The sequence below is a fragment of the Leptonychotes weddellii genome, chromosome 10 (assembly GCF_054177405.1).
Source record: "Leptonychotes weddellii isolate Sample4059 chromosome 10, ASM5417740v2, whole genome shotgun sequence".
NCBI lineage: Eukaryota > Metazoa > Chordata > Mammalia > Carnivora > Phocidae > Leptonychotes > Leptonychotes weddellii.
Window position 1 is genome coordinate 104,223,236 of NC_138378.1, and position 18,614 is coordinate 104,241,849.

General features: G+C 52.0%; 1 protein-coding gene across 2 annotated transcripts in view; it reads right to left on the bottom strand.

The window, feature by feature from the left end:
* Window positions 1-265: 265 nt before the first annotated feature.
* The window catches only part of DPYSL5 (dihydropyrimidinase like 5), a 91,859-nt gene continuing 73,510 nt past the window's right edge, over window positions 266-18,614 (bottom strand). For both annotated transcript variants that reach the window (XM_081797075.1, XM_081797076.1), the window contains exons 9-13: window positions 14,015-14,156; window positions 12,686-12,828; window positions 10,419-10,626; window positions 5,058-5,226; window positions 266-3,278 (exon numbers count right to left, since the gene is read on the bottom strand). In XM_081797075.1, the coding sequence (XP_081653201.1) occupies window positions 3,193-3,278; window positions 5,058-5,226; window positions 10,419-10,626; window positions 12,686-12,828; window positions 14,015-14,156 (748 nt within the window). In that variant the 3' untranslated portion in view covers window positions 266-3,192. The remainder of the gene's footprint in view (window positions 3,279-5,057; window positions 5,227-10,418; window positions 10,627-12,685; window positions 12,829-14,014; window positions 14,157-18,614) is intronic.

Below are 18,614 nucleotides of genomic sequence, written 5' to 3' on the forward strand. Positions count from 1 at the left end.
AACTCAGCAACCTTGTTCTGGGAATCTGGCTCCAAAAGCCTTGATTTTGTTCCCACCAGGAGGACTGGGCACTGAGGCTCTCACCTCTCAGCTGTTTTTCCCTGCAGACTCTGCTCAGGCCTCCCGGTGAGAGGCCACCTGACCCCCAATACGAGTGAAGAACCAAAGCTGAGTTTTCTTAGCAACCGAGGTCTGCCCCTGCCACTGGGGAGGAGGTCCCCTGCCGAACTCTCTCTTCTTTGGAAGAAACACAACGGAGACCAAGTGAGAAGTAGCTACAGTTTAATACAAACCTGCACCAGAACACAATGTGTCGGGCTGTTTTGTCTTTGCCTCAAACAGGTGGCCAGAGCACAGGACCATGTGTCGTCTTGGGGTTGACACAATCTTAGCACCATGACGTTTACAGAGGAGTGAGAAGTCACTTGGGTGCTGGAGGCTCCATCCCGACCCCAGGCTGTGCCTGCCGCCCGGGGCAGCTGGAGGGGGTTGGGGTTTTCGCGTGCTTCTGTGGTTTCTGGGTCAGTATTGGAAAAGCCCTCATCACGGCATTGGCTTGACAGAGACCTACTGTGGACTCCTAGCACTACACACACGCACACACGCACACACGGTAGCACAATTTTCTGGTCACTTAATCCCACAAACCTAGAGAGCAGCTAAGGCAAGAACAACAGTATTTATTCAGCAAGTACAAGACCAGTTTGAGAGCTGCATTCAGGGCAACCAGAGACCCTTGTCATTCCAACCAGGAGCGGTGGGGCTGCTGATGGAGCTGGCTGGAGCTCTGCACAGGGGCAAGGAGTGGGGGGGTGGGGGGGTGGGGCTGAGCGTTCCTTTGGTCCCTTGACCCTCCTTCTGATTTTCATCTAGAAGCTCCTGGGCAAGGGTGGGGTCTGTGACAGGATCGGGGGGTATGTGTGTGTGGAGGGGGGGTAAGATGAAGTGGAAGGCCTACTGTGGACCGCTCCAAGATGTGGTCTCCCAGAGCCATCCCATGGACCATGCATCTCTCGGGCGGAGGCACTCAGAGAAGGTAAAGCTTTCTTAGCCCAAGCAGGGATGCTGTGCCCTCCGGCTGCCACCACTGCTCGGCTCTTTGGCATCTGCCCAAGGCCCACGACCCAGCAACGGGCTGGGATAAACAGGATGATGTGCGTTGTACCGAGGGGTCCGTGTCATGGTTTCCTCGGCCCAGATCTCTACCTACTATCCCCGTGGCTGCCACCCCCCATGAGTGCCTTTGTTGCCTCTGCTCCCTGGGGTACCGTCTCTGTCCTTTCAGCTCCTAAGTGAGGAAGATGAGCAAGAAGGGAGGATGTGGAGGCAACTCAAGTCACAGGGCAAGCCCCCCAACATTTAACTAGTGCTGGCTCAGAGAGTGAATAGGCGTTAGCTGGTTTATGAGAAAGATCTATCTACCTGTGCAAAACAAAGCAGAATGCCTACCACGGGAGTGAGTCTTCTGGATGGTTCAATTCTCAGGTGGGATCTACAAGAGACGTCCCCCCACTCTTCCTTTCCACAGCCAGGGTAGACGAGCCAAGCTCTTAAGGGTCGTCATGGACACTCGTGGGGTCAGAAGGCTTAAACTTTCTGGGCTTCATCTGTGGAATGGGGAGAATAACACATGCTCTGCAGTCAGGTGGAGCAATCGAGAGCTCGTATATGGAAGTGCTTTGAAAGCATGTAAAGCACTGAAGAAATGTGCAGGGTAGGACCACCAGCCCAAGAGCCCCAGGGCAAGCGCGGGGTGCGCAAAGCGAATGTGCAACATGAAATCACTTCCCTGCCCGGAGGGCAAGGCTTAAGAAGGGCAGGTGGCTGGGATGCTCCCAGCTCACTCGGGGCGGATGATCACCCAGCCTCTAGCGTTTCCTTGGAAACCTCCCGGGGCATCCGAGGCAGGGAGAGCCCAACTGGACGTGGGAGGAGACGGAGGCCACCAGCAGGGAAAGGGGAGGTGTTGAGCCCAGGAGGCCACAGCACCTGTGCGGCAAGGTGGGTTCTCCGGCCTGGTGCCGCTGGCCTGGCCTCCTTCCCCGGCCTCTAGCCCGCTCACTCCCGAGTCCTGCTCCCCCTCTCTCAGCAGGCGTGAGGCCTCTTGCCAATCACACGGGAGGAGCGGCTGGGCCTCTGTCCAGTGGGGGGAGTTTACAGGGAGCCGGGTGTTTGGGGGTGTTAGTGCTGGGAGGGGCGACTCTGCTCCCCGGAGGTCCCCAGGGCTGGCGTACTGGGCCCCCCACCCAGAATGTAGACAACTACCCCAGGATTGGTGGGGGAGGGGAGGAGGGCCTGGGACAGGGCCGCGGCAGCCTGGAAGACTCCGGGTGGGCAGAAGGGCCTGTGAGCCCGGCACCTCGCCCCGCTCCTCGTCTGTGCCCTAGGCTGTCTGGTCGGCGTCGAGTGCAGCGTCTCTTAAGGTCCACATCTACTCCTGTTTCTATGCTATGCTAGTGACACGAAGCACCGTTATTCTTCACAGGATGCACAAACAAGTCAAACCAAACCACTGCGCAAACCAAACGTGCAAAACAAAATCATGTACACGCGCCTGGCACCAGCCCCGTGCCCCGCCCAGCGAGCCCCTCGGGGCCTGTGACTCCCAGAGGCTGGGGTGGGAGGAGGAAGAAGCTGGCAAAGGGTGCAGAGTGTCCCCACCACACACACACAGGGGCCAGCGTTGAGTCAGGAGGAACGGGACACCCTGGGCATGGCTGGGGAGCCAACAGCTGTCTGACTTGGGAAAAGTGACCACAGGGCCTCCTGCGGGGGAGGGGGTCCTTTTCCTCCAACACCCACCTGCTAAAGTGCTCCGGACAGCTGGTGGGTCGGCCAGGGGGCAGGGCACTAAAGGCCAGCACGTGGCGGGGGGGTGAGAGGAGGGGCTGGGCTGGGCTCTATGCAGTGGGCTCGGTGCATAGTGTGGCTTTCCTGGGCCCCCGAAAAAGCCTGCCGGGGCCAAGGCAGGAAAGGACTGCAGCGGGAGGAACACATCTCAAAGTGCCTGTCAGAGTTGGCTCGAAGCACAGTGAATCACGGGTCAGACATGGGGAGGGCTCCCCGGGTCCCGTGGCCCCCTCAGGTGGTGTGCCGCCCGGCCCAGCCTCTCCCGCCCCCTGCAGCCGTGGCCGGAGGGTGTGCGGGCTGGTGGCAGTGGTGCGTCCTCACTTGGGGGGCTGGTCAGTGCCTTTACCAAATGCCGCTTGACCTGCCTCCGGGGGGAGCGAGGATCCGAGCCGAAGCTCGCTTTGGAACGTGGTCGTCGATTTGAGAACCTGCAGGGAAGGAAGCAGAGGGTGAGCTCGGCGGCTCTCGCCCGGGTTATAAATGCACAGCCACCATCTAGCGGGGGAGGCTGATAAGCCCTCTGTGGGTATGCTCTAACCGAAGCCTCACAGCTCCAGCCCATTTTCCAGATGAGCACACCGAGGCTCAGGGAAGTTAAGTGACTCGCCCAGGGTTACAGTGTGTGTAAGTGGTAGCGCCTGGATTTGAACCTGGGTCTTTCTGATTCAGGGCCTCTGCCACCTTCGCTCCCAAGCCTGGGAATGTGGGCTTTTGTGGTGCACATAGACCACGAATCAGCCCGTCAGCATGTGGACCTTTGTACACACACCCCAGTGAGTACAACAGGGAGAAGGCTGGGCACTCCATTGTTCTGGAAAACCAAAGAACCACACCCCAAGGGCCCAGCGTCTTGAAATCCCAAGACTTAGAAAAAAGAGGCTTGGTGTCCCAGGGAGTGAGTGGGACCTTCTTCAGTCCAGCCCATCCAGAACAGACAAGGCTGGGTGGAAGGAAGGTGGGAGGACGCCTGATATTTGCTGAGTCTGAGAGACATCGTGCCCTGAGAAGTGGCAGAAGCCACTGGCCGGTGCGCCCACAGCTCTGAGCGCCTTGAGGCTTCTCCGGGCGTGGCTGACGCCTGAAGGGCGGAATGCAGTCCACACCACGGATTTCTGTGACTCCCAGCACCCGTGTCTTGTCACTGTGGCCCTCAGGGTGGGGGAACAGTTATCATGGCAACGAGACTGGCTCTGAGGATGGAGAGGACCCCCACCCCAACTGCAAGGTCCTCAAAACAGGAAGCATGTGTCCTTTGACCTGAGCTGCCCCCAGCACATAGGGGGGCACAGAGGAAGCTCGGGGGGCAGCCCTGCTCCCTTGGTACTCCTCGGCCTCTCGTATTAGGACAGCTTGTATGTACCAGTAAATGCCACGCCCTGTGTGGAAGGATCTGGATCTTGCTCCTTTCACTGTTCAGGCCCCAGTGTGGCCCTTGCAGAGCGATGCCGGGCCTCCACCTGGTCTGGTTCCGAAGGCCACTCAGCGAGTTCAGGGAGACTTGGCCCTGCCCTCTTCAAGCGGGGGTCCCAGCATCCGTCAGAGCTGCCTGCAGGACCAGGCCACCTTATAGCCTTGCTCGTTCTCCGGGAGGGCTACCGTTTTTGTGGCAATGACCCCCACCTTTCACTACTGCAGAGTGCCTGGGATAAATAAAGTCCCAGAGCAGACACACCCCACGTATCATCTATGGTATCACATGCATTACAATTGTTGGCAAAAAAGAAGGTGCTGGAGGGCAAACATGGGGCTGGGGTGAGAGGAAAGGGAATAAGGGAAACACCTCTTTCAGAGGCTGGTGAGGAGCAGGGACGGGGACGGAGAGACCGCAGTGGGGGTGCAGTCCCACGTAGCACAGAGGGTTAACCTTTCTGAGCTCTGATCATCCCCAGGGCACCCACTGTGTGCAGAGCCCTCAAGATGTTTCAAGGGGAAAAATAAAAAAAGTATGTGGACTTAGAAGCCATGGGGAGAGGAGCACCAGACAAGCTGTGCCCTCTCGGAGTGGCTGGTGCCCAGTGACCTGGAGAGCCCTCCCGCCCCTCCTAATGTTGCTGCGTCTCTACTGTGGGACCCGGCACTCATCTCTAGACATGCGGGGGCCGGGGCAGGGGAGAAGAGGGAGAGGAAACGCTGCAGAAGTCCCTCAGCTCCTGCTACCCCACTGCGGGAGAGACGCAGGTCCCAGGCGGAGTGGCCCCTGCTCTTACCAGAGAGGCTGAAGCTGGACTCATGAAGGTCCCTCATGCCCCCGTGTCGGGTAACGGGCCGGGTGGGGGTGTCTGCGAGTGGCGTGCCCATCTCCTTTTTCCCAGGATGCACAACGATGGCTACATCCCCCAGGTAGGGCGTACGGTCCACTCCCCTAACCTTTAGGGTCTAGTGAAGGACGGAGAAGGAGAAAACGGGAAAAGAGGACACTGTCAGAGCCCAGACGCCTTCGCCACCAGAGCCGCCTCGATGGCTGACAGGAGGCTGGATGCTGCCACTCCGCTCAGGACCCAAATGACTGGATGCGACAAAAGTTCCTTACATCTGGAGCTCAGGGAGTGGAGGATTCTCTTATCTCCTAAACAGTGTGTGTGAGCGCAGGCATGCACGCTTGCATCCGGGGGCCCCTGTGGGCTCCCCCTCAATATTGGCAGAATCCTTTCCAAGGTAGCGGGCAGATTTCTGGGGTATTCCCCTCACCTGGAGCAATGCTATCCCCTCTCTTGCCAGGCTCCCAAGAGGCCATGCCTTTTACTGTGACCTGACAACTCTATGGGGACAGAAGCAAAATATAGCTGATTTGGAGATGAGAATCCCCCCCACCCCCGTGGCAATACTAATTAGTTTTGTACTCACAAAGGCAGTAAAGTTAAGAGCCTACGTTCTGCATCCACTATGGGTTCCAATCCCAGCTCTGCGACCTTATGCAAGTTATCTAATCTCTCTGTGTCTGTTTCCTTATTTGTCAAATTAGGATGAAGATAGTACCTATTAGCATTACATATAGACTTGTTACGAGATCAAATGGATTAATATACATAAAGCTCTCAGAACAGCTCTGGCACGTGGCAAGTGACCTAAAGGACCAGCAGCCCTAATTATGGCAGAGGTCACTTACGTGTGCTTGTTCACGTTAGAAGGTGCTACCGTGAGGAGGACAGAGTGAGTTGGAGTGGGCACACAGGGTCTGAAGCAGCAGTGTAGATGATCTGCTCCCCAGGCACTCGTCAGGGACAGAACCTCAACCTCCTTGCTGCTTGCTGCTTACTGAACATCTTGTTGAAACAACACATACGGGGAATTTCTTGAAGGAGCTTCCGCCTACATACATATTCCTTTATACTCTCCCACAACAGAGCCATAGTTTAGCTCAACCCTCAGAATGTCAAGCCTGGTCTGAACTGTTTCGGCCTTTACGGGGCTGCACTTTGGCATCCTGGCTTTGGAGGCCGGGGTCCCGGGCGGGGGGGTGGGGTTCGTAGAAGCACGGGCTGGCTGAATCCTGAGCAAGTGACCCTGGCAGGCCACACCCCGGCTGCTGGCAGCCCCCTCACTACTGGCTGCACACCGAACCCTCCACCGAGATGCTTTCTTCCCCGAGGCCCATGCTCTTTAGGGGCCGATCATTCATCATTTTTGGAAAATGAGATTTTTTTGTTAGTTTCCTTTTTCTGCATACGTGCGTTCTTTTACAGAAAGGCTGTGACAACAGGCAATAGAACAGGCTTTTGCTTGGGAACCTTACATTGTCATTGTAATAAATGCTTCAGATAAAGAGACCCTGGGTTGAATTTACATCAGTCCTGGAAGCTGGTGCTCCTCCACCTTGGCTGGCCTGAGGAGCCACATGTTGTGAACTGGTATCCTGTTGTGAATTGGTATCCATCTCACGCGTTTATGAGGCTGGCTTTTAGAAGGGCTTACAGTACTTTCTGTGACCTCTGTTGACCTATTTCCTGACTAAAATACCTTTTTTTGGAAAGACCACAGAACTGTCATCAGATATTCTTTTTTTTTTCAAATTGCAATATAATTTATGTACCACGAAACTTGCCATTTTAAAGTATATAATTCAGGGGTCCCTGGGTGGCTCAGTCAGTTAAGTGTCCAACTCTTGATTTCTGCTCAGGTCATGATCTCGGGGTCGTGAGATCAAGCCCCATGTCGGGCTCTGTGCTCAGCACCGAGTCTGCTTAAGATTCTCTCCCTCTCCCTCTGGCACCCCCCACCACTCGCACTCTCTCTCTCTCTTCCTCAAAAAAAAACAAAAAAATTAATGAAGTATACAATTCAGTGGTGTTTCAGAGGTGTATATTCACAACATTGGGCCACTCCCACAACCTTCTCATTCCCAAACATTTTCATCACCCCAAAAGCAATCCCACACCCATTCCCCAGCACCCAGCCCTGAGTAACCACTGATGGATTTTCTGTCTACGGATTTCCTTCTTCTGGACATTTCATATAAATGGGATCATAAAATACGTGGTCTTTTGTGACTAGATTCTTTCACTTAGCGTCAGGTTTTTAAGGCTCATATATGTGGTGTGTAGTATCTGTTAGCACTCCATTTCCTTTTCTGGCTCAATAATATTCTACCCTATGGATATACCTCATTCTGTTTATCCATTCAACAGCTGATGGACATTTGAGTTGTATCCACTTCTTGGCCTCTACAAATAATGCTGCTATGAACATTACGTAAAGCTTTTGTGTAGATATATATTTTGATTTCCCTTGAGGCTATACCCAAGAGTAGAGCTCATTTGGTAACTCTAATATCTAACTTTTGGGGAACTGCCAAACTGTCTTCCAAAGTGGCTGCACCATTTCGCATTCCTGCCAGCAATGAATAAGGGTCCCAGTTTCTCCACATCCTAACCGACACATGTTATTTTCCAGTTTCCTTTTTAAAATGACAGCCACCCTTTGTCAGACATTCTGGTGTATGAATGCCTCCCTCTTCGGGCTCTTGTCGGTACGCCTTCCAGAGGCTGGCTGAGGCCTCTGCCACCGTCCACATCCGAGGAGCACACTGGAGATGGGACTATTGACCTCCCGACAGACCCTGAGCTTGCTTTTGGATTGAACACTGTGATAACTGAAGTCATGGTTTTGTTTTGTTTTGTTTTCATGTAACCCAAGTCTGCTCCCCCGCAGCAGATCTGGCTTTGGATTTCTTCCTTTGTTGGCCTTCGGCAGAGAAGGATCAATCGTCATCCTGAGAGCTCTGGGCCCTCACACATGGAAAAAGCCAGCAGGATTGATCTTCTGGTGTTCATATGCCCAGTTTACTCTGACGCTCTAGATGCTTGCTTCTCAAATATCAGTCTTACATGCCCTTACTTCATCGAGACTGGGAAGGAACCAGGCAATGGTGGAACCTTGAAGGCCCCGCAAGCCAGCGAATCAAGAGGAACTCAGCGGTCACAGACACGCTCACGTTTGCCTCCTGTGCCTTTGGGAACCCGGAACTCCCAGTTTGCCCGATCACTTAAAATTCTATCTGGAAATCAGGGGTGCCTGGCTGGCTCAGTCAGAGGAGCATGTGACTCTTGATCTCGGGGATGGGAGTTTGAGCCCCACGTGGGGTGTAGAGATGACTTAAATAACTAATACTTAAAAAAAACTTCTGATAATCAAAGATGGGGAATGGAAACTGGCACTATCCTGCTCTGGCGTTTCCCTTGTCCTGTCACACACACCCCTCCCAGCCCAGGAGGCCTGGACCACAGTTTGTGAAAGAAAGCTGTAGTTTTTGTGAATGCACTTGTACAGAGGGGCTCTATTGAGGACCACACTCGGGTGGAACGAAGTCTTGGTGAGGGGCCCGAAAAGTGCAGAAAGGCCTACTTGCCTCCCATCCCACCCGGTGGAACCTTCCTTCCGGGGCTGGGGCTTCACAGGCCAGCCAGAGTAGTGGGTGTTCAGAGAACAGCTGGGAGGGCACAGGCTGAAGCAGCTACTCCTGAAAGCCTTTGGGTGGTTCCAGGAAGGAATGAGAAGGGGAACAAGGAGGGGAGGCCTGAGGCACTGAGTAAAGAAACTTGGCTTTGGCATAAAGGACTAGAGAACCAAGAGACTAAGAAAGTCTGGCTGAAGATGAGAGGTCATATGATCATTTTATGGCAAGTGTGCCAAGCCCCAGGCAGCTCTGAAAAGCCCTATTCCTGAGATACTATTGAGCAGACTTCTAGAGCTCAGTCATATGGCAGCTGAGTCTATTTTCAGTCAGGGTCCTTTATATCTCTGGTCCCTGTTGGAAGCCAGAGCTGATGATGAGTGGAGAGCATGGAGCCTGGGAGTAGGAAGCTGATGCTGGCCTGGGACAGTGACCACAATATGCGGGGTGGGGTGGGGGCAGGGAGGTCACCTGGAAGGGTCCAGAAAAGGCGCCCCTACCAGCTGCTACTTAGGGCCTCTGGCTGAAAAACACACAGACCATTTTACTGGGCCTCACCCCTGCACAGACAAGCGGCTGACAGACAAGGCTGAGCTGAGCAGTTTACCAGAAATCTGCACTGAACTTTCTTCAGAACACACAGTGAGCACCTGCTGTGTACAGAGGACTGGGATGTACTGGGCAAAAGGAACAGACGAACAGAACACCGGGGAAGCTGGGTGAGGAAATTAAAAAAAAAAAAAAAAAGATCAACATCTCTTAAGTGTGCCACGATTCCAACCACGGCATCCCAGAGCCTAGACAGGAGAGCTGCTGGGCCCTCGGTCGTGCTAGAAGAATGCTCGCCCTATCTAGACAGGAGCCTTCTGAAGCCACACTAATGCTGCCTTAGGCCACAGGAAGGGGAGAGGAAACAGCATGATGCTTTCAGCTCTCAGGGTGTCAGAGCTGTTCTCTCCTGATCTGCGACCTCTGCCCAGAGGCCAGGCCTGCAGTCCCCAGCACCTGGCATTGTCAGCAAGAACTCGGGCCAGATTCTCCAGGCCAGCTCTCAAAGGTAAGGCTGGACAATCAATCCCCAAGCAATGAAGGTACAGCCAGGCTTCCTTTGGGTAACTGTGTCTACTTGGAGGACAGAACCCCTGGGGATGAGGAGAAGCCCAAAACTTTAGTGAACAGGGTGCTTATGGAATCCAAGGACTGGGTGGGACCCCTGAGATATGAACTGTTCCAGACCTGGCCTGACCATTAGCAGTGCTGGGGGAGGGGGGGTCCAAACCTGGCAAATCCCACCCACCTTACTACAGTCACAAGGGAGGGGGAGGTTTCAGGGAAAGAGCAACTCCAGGGCAAATATGGTAACCCAGGCCAAGCCAGGAATTCCACTGGAGGGTGGGCAAGAATCCTCCCAGGGACTAGATGTTGGGGACATCTGTGAGCAGCCTTTAGTATTCCCTTAGCTCCAGGGGAATTAGCGACTGTTCCCACTACGTTTTACTTTGTTATAGGTACCCCTTTCTGCTCTTTCAATTGTTCCTAAAGTGACCATTCCAGGCAATAGGATTCAGTGGGAGAAGAGAGTGAGAACATCTTTGAGATTTAATACAGTCATTAAAGAATTCCCCAACAGGGGGCCTCAACCTCTTCCCATACCCTTCTTCTCCTTCCCTCATCTTACCTTTTCTCTCTGGACTAGCTTCTTGTAGACAGTGTCCGGGAAGGACCTCAGGGGATAGAACTTGCCAGTGCCCTCAGCACACATGAAGACACCATTCTCGTACACGACTCGCCCCCGGCTGATGGTGACCAGCGGGACGCCATGGCAGCGCATGTTCTCGTAGAGGTTGAAGTCTCCTCCCTGCACTTGGGTGCTGGATGAAATGGTCCTGCGGGAGAAGCAGTGGTGGGATAGAAAGCTCTGAGAAGAGGTAAAGATGTCTCAGCTCAGTGGAATGGGGGGATGCTCAGTGGGATGGGGTGATGCTCAAAGTGGGAAGGGAGGATGCTCAGTGGGAAGGGGAAATGCTCAGTGGGAAGGGGTGATGTTCAGTAGGAAGGGGAGATGCTCAGTGGAATGGGGAGATGCTCAGTGGAATGGGGAGATGCTCAGTGGAATGGGGTGATGCTCAGTTGGAAAGGGTGATGCTCAGTAGGAAGGGGGGATGCTCAGTGGGATGGGGGGATGCTCAGTGGGAAGGAATGATCCCCCAAAGCTGGTTGTTGCAGGTTGAATTGTATTACCCCCCAAAATTATATACTGAAGTCCTCATCCCCAGTCTCTGAATGTGCCTACATTTAGAGATAGGGCTTTTAAAGAGCTAATTAAAGTAAAATGAGGTCAAAAGTAATATGGGTGGACCCTAATCCAATCTGACTGATATCTTTATAAGAAGAGGAAATTCAGACACCAGACATAGACATTCATAAAGGAAAGACCATATGAAGACAGAGGGGAAAGACAGCCATTTACAACCCAAGGGGAGAGGCCTCAGATGAAACCAACCCTCCTGAACCCTGCAGACACCTTGATCTTGGACTAGCCTCCAGAACTGTGAGAAAATAAATTTCTGGTATGTAAACTCCCCCAGTCTGAGGTAGGGTTAGGGCAGCCCCAGGAAATTAATCAACTGGGCTAAACTCTAGTGTTGTTTGTGTGTGTGGGGGGGGGGCTTTTTTTTTTTTTAGATTTATTTATTTATTTTTGAGAGAGAAAGAGAGAGGATGAGCAGAGGGGCAGAGGGAGAGGGAGAGAGAATCTCAAGCAGACTCCGTGCTGAGCATGGAGCCCGATGCGGGGCTCAGACTCACGACCCTGAGATCACGACCTGAGCCGAAACCGAGTCTGACGTTTAACCAACTGCGCCAGCCAGATGCCCCCAAACTCTAGGGGTTTTTCTGCCACTAGCGATCAATGACAGCCGCACCTCTACAGCAGCAGGGACCAGCCCCAGGCATCAGGATGCAGAACACAGCTTCTTGAATGCTCTTACGGAGAAGACAGCGTGGGTATCCTGGCATCAGGGTGGGTGGTGGTACACAGTCCTGGCTTTCTTTTCAATTCAACTTTATATTTTCAAAATTCCATTCAATGTCTGCCTATCTTGTCACTTCTAGCTTGTGCACCTGGAAAAGTGCCTGGAAAGAGTGGCACTTAAAAATCTGTTGAGTGATTGAATGAAATTTAATACGGAAAAACAGTTTCCATCTCCCCTGCCCGAATCTCTAAGTAAAAACCATGCTCTGTATCCTGTGGCCTGGTGACTACTGAGACACTCCATATATTCACTCAGCTCGTGGCCATTAATGTTGCGGCTGTCGAGCGCTGTGCACTCAGGAGTACCCAACACCCTCTAGGAGGGAAGCAGGGGGCGGGTGGGAGAGCCTGGAGTGTCAGGGTATCCGGCCGGTTCAACTGCTTCTTAGCTCTGTGATGTGGGGAGCCCTCTACTCTCTGGTCTTAGCTTCTTCAATAGGAAAACGGAAATGAAAACTCCAGCATGAGTGTTTCTTGGGGCTGCATGGAAATCAAATGAGCTCACTGATGTGAAGCCGCTTTGAAATACCGTAAAGAGCTGTGCGCATGGAGATGCACTGTAGCGGGTTCGGGGTTGGTTAAGCATCTGACTCTTGATTTCGGCTCAGGCATGATCTCAGGGTTGTGAGATCGAGCCCTGCGTCAGGCTCTGCACTGCATGTGGAGCCTGCTTAAGATTCTCTCTCTCCTTCTCCTCTGCCCCTCCCCACTTGCTCTCTCTCTCTCTCTCTCAAGAAAAAGACTGTCTTGTTCATTGCTGCATTCCTAGTGCCCAGACCATGGCAGGTCCTCAGGGTCAGACTTCGCTATGCTAAACTCAGGGCAAAGACAATAAGCTTGTGGAGTTTTGTAATATAAGTTCCTTAAAACCCCATGTCCCTCTCATCCTGGAAGCTAGCAGCAGGCTTTACTTCGTGGCTTCTGGATCCCACACCACCACGTCGGCATCGGCTCCAGGGATGATGCGGCCCTTGCGGGGATACAGGTTGAGAATCTTTGCTGCATTGGAGCTGGTAACGGCCACAAAACGGTTCTCATCCATCTTTCCTCCAACCTGAAACATTGTAGGAGTGTCAAGTCAACCAAACTCCGCGTGTGCCTCAAACCCCTGGTCACCCTTGCCTCGGGCCTGTGGCCTTTTAGTTGGTCAGGTCAGTGGTGCCTAGAAGGACAATGATGTGGGCATGATGTCTAACAAGCCAACCTGGTTGGCTTGGTCCCCAGCCCTTGCTCATTCCTTACTCCTTCATCCAGCAACAATGGTGAGTGGGCGCTTTGCAAAAGGCTGTCTACCCAGTGGAAATCTACCTCCTGTTTGTACAACCAGCTCTTCTCATATGCTCACTACGGATGGGTCGGTAGCCTCCCTTCATCCACAAAGGGACATATATTCTCTTCTCTTCAAAAACATCTTCCTGCCTCACCCAGCAGGGAGAGAACCATGGACTCCCTTCAAGGGGGATTCCTCAGCCACTCCTGTGCCCCCCTGAGCTGGTGGCTTAGTCTAGAGGACTTCAGATCTCCTTAGGCTCATACTTTGACCAAAAATACTTATTCTTCATGGGGAGAACAGGTGGTATTCAAATGAAGTCCTAGTCCCTATCTTTTTTGAAAAGCAATTAGACAAAATATATAAAGAGCCTTAAAAATGTCCATATCCTTTGGCTCAGAAATCTGCTTCTAGAAATCTATCCTAAGGAAATAATTAGAAATGCTGACAGTACATATACTCATGAACAAAGAAATTCTCTGCAGCATTATTTGTAAGTGCAAAATTTTGAAACAGCTCGAAGTTCCAAACATCAGGGAAGGATGAACAAATGTGGTACTTCCATTGGAGGAAATGTTATTTAGCTAATCAAAAAGATGTTTTAAAAGAATTTTTACTGATATAGGCAAACACTCAAGATAGTGTTATATGAAAAAAAAAGATGAACCCAGTTATTAAAATAACATGTAGCACATACATAGAACTAGAAAGAAATATATCAAAATATTAATCATTTAATTTCTCAGAATGGAATTATGGGGATTTTTCCCCCTAATACTTCTCTGTATTTTCCAAATTTCTGTAATAGGTCATACTACCTTTTTGTTTGCGGGGGCATGGGGGTGGGGGTGTTGGGGCGGGGAAGACCTTTTTGGTTTTGTTTTTGAGTAAAACAAGGAGCCATTGATGCAGCCCTCAAAAGAGTGAAAACTTGCTAGGACTTGAGCAGGGAGGGGTCCCTGGAACATACCACTCCTCTCTCCCAGATGACGCTCATGCGGTCCTGCACACCACTCACTCCATGCGGGATCTTGGTGAAGTCCTCCTTGCCCATAGCTTTCTGCTTCGTAGTGAAAGGCCGGTGATCTGATGCCACAATGTTCAGAGTATCACTGGATAGAGAAAAGGATGTGACCGGTAAGGGAGGGGGGCCAGGGTCCCAGAGGGTGGGGACAGATGCAGGGGAAAAGCCTTCCCTTGGGACCCAGGCAAAGCTGACCTCTGAAGTATGATCTCTAACAAGTTACCCTTTTTTTTTTTTATAAGATTTTATTTATTTGACAGAGAGAGAGAGAGAGAGACAGCGAGAGAGGGAACACAAGCAGGGGGAGTGGGAGAGGGAGAAGCAGACTTCCCGAGGAGCAGGGAGCCCGACGCGGGGCTCGATCCCAGGACCCTGGGATCATGACCTGAACCGAAGGCAGATGCTTAACGACTGAGCCACCCAGGCGCCCCTCTAACAAGTTACTTAATCTGTGTGAACCTCAGTTGACTCATATGCAGAATGGGAATACGGGCTGAGTGTGACACTGCCTGTCAACGTCACAGGAGACACTGATAAGAGCCTTTGGGACGTCAACTTTTTTTTTTTTTTTAGAAGAGTTGACAATATTTAAAATTTTTTTTTTTAAGATTTTATTTATTTGCGAGAGAGAGAATGAGAAACAGAGAGCATGAGAGGGAAGAGGGTCAGAGGGAGAAGCAGACCCCCCGCTGAGCAGGGAGCCCGATGCGGGACTCGATCCCGGGACTCCAGGATCATGACCTGAGCCGAAGGCAGTCGTTTAACCAACTGAGCCACCCAGGCGCCCGGGACGTCAACTTTTAAGAGTGAAGACCGCGGCCAGAGAAAGACTGAACTTAGCATTTTGCTCGTGTGAGGTGGTTGCACTTGCCACAGGCCCAGATGCCAACTTCCTCTCATCTCCTTCCTCAACCCCCACCAGTTCCCGCTGGCGACAAGCATGTGCTGGGCAAAACATTCACAGGTCCAGTGTTAAGCTTTGCTAAATAACTTGCAGCTGGAGCTTTCTTGGATGTGTGGGCTCCAATGGCGCAGAATTGGGGAAAGGAGGTACAAGATGGAAGAGAAGTCTGCCTTCATAACCCAGCCGTGATGCGCAAGTCAACCAGTTCACCACGCCTGCCCTCCGTGAGCATCAGACGGTTACTGAGGCTGGCCTCCATGCAAGGCTGCGGGTGGCTATGGCGCGGTGGGGCTCTCCGGGGGTTCTGGGCTCGCTAGAAACTCAGGACGGTGAGACTGTCGTGCACGAGGCGGCAGACTCTGCCAGATGAGGGCGGCAGAGAGCCGGGCCACGTTCAGAGATCTCTGTAGTAGGCCGAGGGCTCAGAGATGGTGTGGGGCGGAGGAGGAAGGGTGCCCACGTTGCCCAGGCTGGGGCAACCTCAGGAAGAAACACTGTTGGAGGGCAGGCAGAGTCCAGGCTGCAGCATGGGGGTCATGTGGGAGAGGGGGACAACTGCTGGGACCGCACAGCAGGAGCCCTGAGAATCTAATTTGTAGGAGGCGAAAAAGCCTTGGGAGTGCCCATGGGCTGTGATGGCTGCTCGAGTCAGAAGGGGACTCTGGGAGAAGGCATTCACTGGCTTGGTGACCATATTTGTAAGGTCCTCAGATGATTTGGGGTCAGGCTGCATGTTGGGCTGTCTCTAGCGGGGGCCTGGCAGGGCTCATCAGTCACAGCTGTTGCCAAATGACTAATGTCCTTGGCCAGATCCACAGTGAGATGACTTGTTCTTCCTGAGGCATGGGCTGGTGTCTTCCTTAGCCAAAGCTGCTGCTCTGGGCCTTCTCAGAGACCGCAGGAGGGACTCTCCACACAGCAGACGGTTTGTTCTAGGGTGTCTCAGGGCTGCCCACGTTCCCTGGGCCTGCCGAACCCAACAGAGTTTCACCTTCTTCTCAGGGGTCTTCCAGACGCCCAAGCAGGGATCAGATGAGAAGAGTCACCAGCGGAGGGTTAGGGACCTCAACTCCCATTCTTCAACCAGGTCTTACTGAGCACCCACCTTCAAAAAAGATTCCCACACAAGTAGGTACCCTGGGGCAAGTGTGAATAATGTGGTCACATTCCAGAAGGTTTTTTTTTTTTTTTTTAAGATTTCTTATTTATTTATTTGAGAGAGAGCGAGAGCATGAGCAGGGGTTGGGGGAGGAGCAGCAGAAGGAGAGGGAAGATGATGCAGAGCTGTAACCCAGGACCCTGGGATCATGACCTGAGCCGAAGGCAGATGCTTAACTGACTGAGCCACCCAGGTGCCCCCTCCAAAGGGGCTTCTGAGGTCACCTAGTGCTGCCCTGAATCTAGGAGATAGGACACACCAACCATACTCTGAAGTTTCAGGGGCTCCTGGGTGGCTCAGTCGTTAGGTGTCTGCCTTCGGCTCGGGTCCTGATCCCAGGGTCCTGGGATCGAGCCCCGCATCGGGCTCCTTGTTCATCTGGGAGTCTGCTTCTCCCTCTCCCACTCCCTCTGCTTATGTTCCCTCTCTCACTGTGCCTCTCTCTGTCAAATAAATAAAATCTTTACAAAAAAAACAAACTTTCAAACATGACTGGCTTTGTGAAGTCCTTTAAAATTTTACATATTCAAATGAAAAACTTCTGGCCCCTTTAAGAAATCAGATTTTACATAGAGAATGAACTGATGGTTGCCAGAAGGGAGGGGGTTGGCGGGATGGGCACAATGCATGAAGGGTAGGGGCGGTACGGGCTTCCAGTTCTGGAATGAGTAAGTCACCAGGAAGGAAGGCCCAGCACGGGGCACCTAGTCAGTGGTACTGTGATGGTGGGGTGCATGGTGACAGGTCATAGCTACACTGTGAGCCCAGTGGAAGCCCCAGAGCTGTCGGATCACTGCTATACTCCCGAAACTAATGTCGCATCCTGTGTCAACTGTACTTCAATAAAAAAAGGAAAAAGAAATTAGATTTCAAATAAAAGATAAATCCTCCTATCCACAGATTATGCTTTTTACACTGACATATAAGAAATCATATCCTAAAGTAGATCACGATGAAGCAGCACAGATTCTCTTATAGGAATATGATCATTCGTGTCTGGGTTTTCAATCAGGTATTTTGTATAATATCATTTATCACCAACAGTGCGCCCTAAAGACAAAAAGAAAGTAACCATAAATTCCTGTCAATCACGAGACTGTTAAAACAATGCTCCAAATTCTATAAAACTGCACATTTTTATAATATGCACTGATTTTAAAAAGGGATTGAAACTATTCTCATAATAGTTCATATGAAATTACAATTCGACTTGAGCGAATTTATTTACATAATTTAGATTAAAAATAGGCTAGACATAAAAACTTATTCAATTAATAATACTCTTTTTCGGGGCGCCTGGGTGGCTCAGTTGGTTAGGTGACTGCCTTCGGCTCGGGTCATGATCCCAGGGTCCTGGGATCGAGTCCCGCATCGGGCTCCCTGCTCAGCAGGGAGTCTGCTTCTCCCTCTGACCCTCCCCCCTCTCATGCTCTCTCTCTTTCTCATTCTCTCTCAAATAAATAAATAAAATCTTTAAAAAAATAATAATAATACTCTTTTTCCCCCAGCCTAGTTGAATTTGGGTGGGTGGGGGCACTTACCACCTTTCTGTTCTTTCAGTTAAATTGCCTGTGGCAAGCAGGTATTTCAAAAGATTCTTTGACCTTGGAACTGAGCCCAAAGTATTACAGTGGGCTCATGATACATGTTTGTTTTTATTGTGTTGATAATGATGAAAAGGAGGCTGGTTTTTCCCAATGAAAAGCTTTTTTTTTTTTTTTTTTAAAGTAGGCTCTACGGGGCTTGAACTCATGACTTTGAGATCAAGAGTCTGACGCTTAACTGACTGAACCACCCAGGCGCCCCTGAAAAGCATCTTTAAAAGTAAGAGCTGATCTGGCATTTCTCCTCTCAGCCACCTTCAGTCAGGGCTGGCCACTCCCCTCAATTATCCCCACCATCACCCTAGAAGAGAAGAGGCCTATCACCACCCCCAGGTGTATAAAAGCAGACGACAGGCAGGGAGACTGAGGTGTTGTAGAATGGAGAGTCCTGTTGTCTTTCCTTCCTCCTTCTTTTCATGGTTTGAGTGGGCTTCCCTACTCTCTCTCCTAGCAGTCAAGGAGGGCACATTTCAACAGGTTCACCCACAGAGAGCAGAAGTGATCGCAGTGGGCCTTTGCCTGGGAGGTGGGTTGGTGGACCTGCCCCGAGCCTCTGGGTGAGGGGAGCCACTGGGATGGGGACAGCCTGCCCTCCCACTGTGGAGAGTGGCAAAGCTGGGTGAGCTTTTGCTGGGCCCCAGACACTGCAGAAGGTGGCCAGGCTTGAGCTGCCTTCCAGGGTCCTTGTTTGCAGGGACACCGCTAGCTCTGGAAGCTAGGAAGATGCAGGAGGAAGAGGTTAAGCTGGACCCCATCTCCCAGAGCAGGGGATTATGTGAGGGAGGCACAAGAGAGCCCACATTGGGCATGTGCCCTGCCCAGCGAGGGCCCCAAAGGCCAGCCACTTTCTGCCTGAGAAGCAGGAGTACAGGCTGGTGC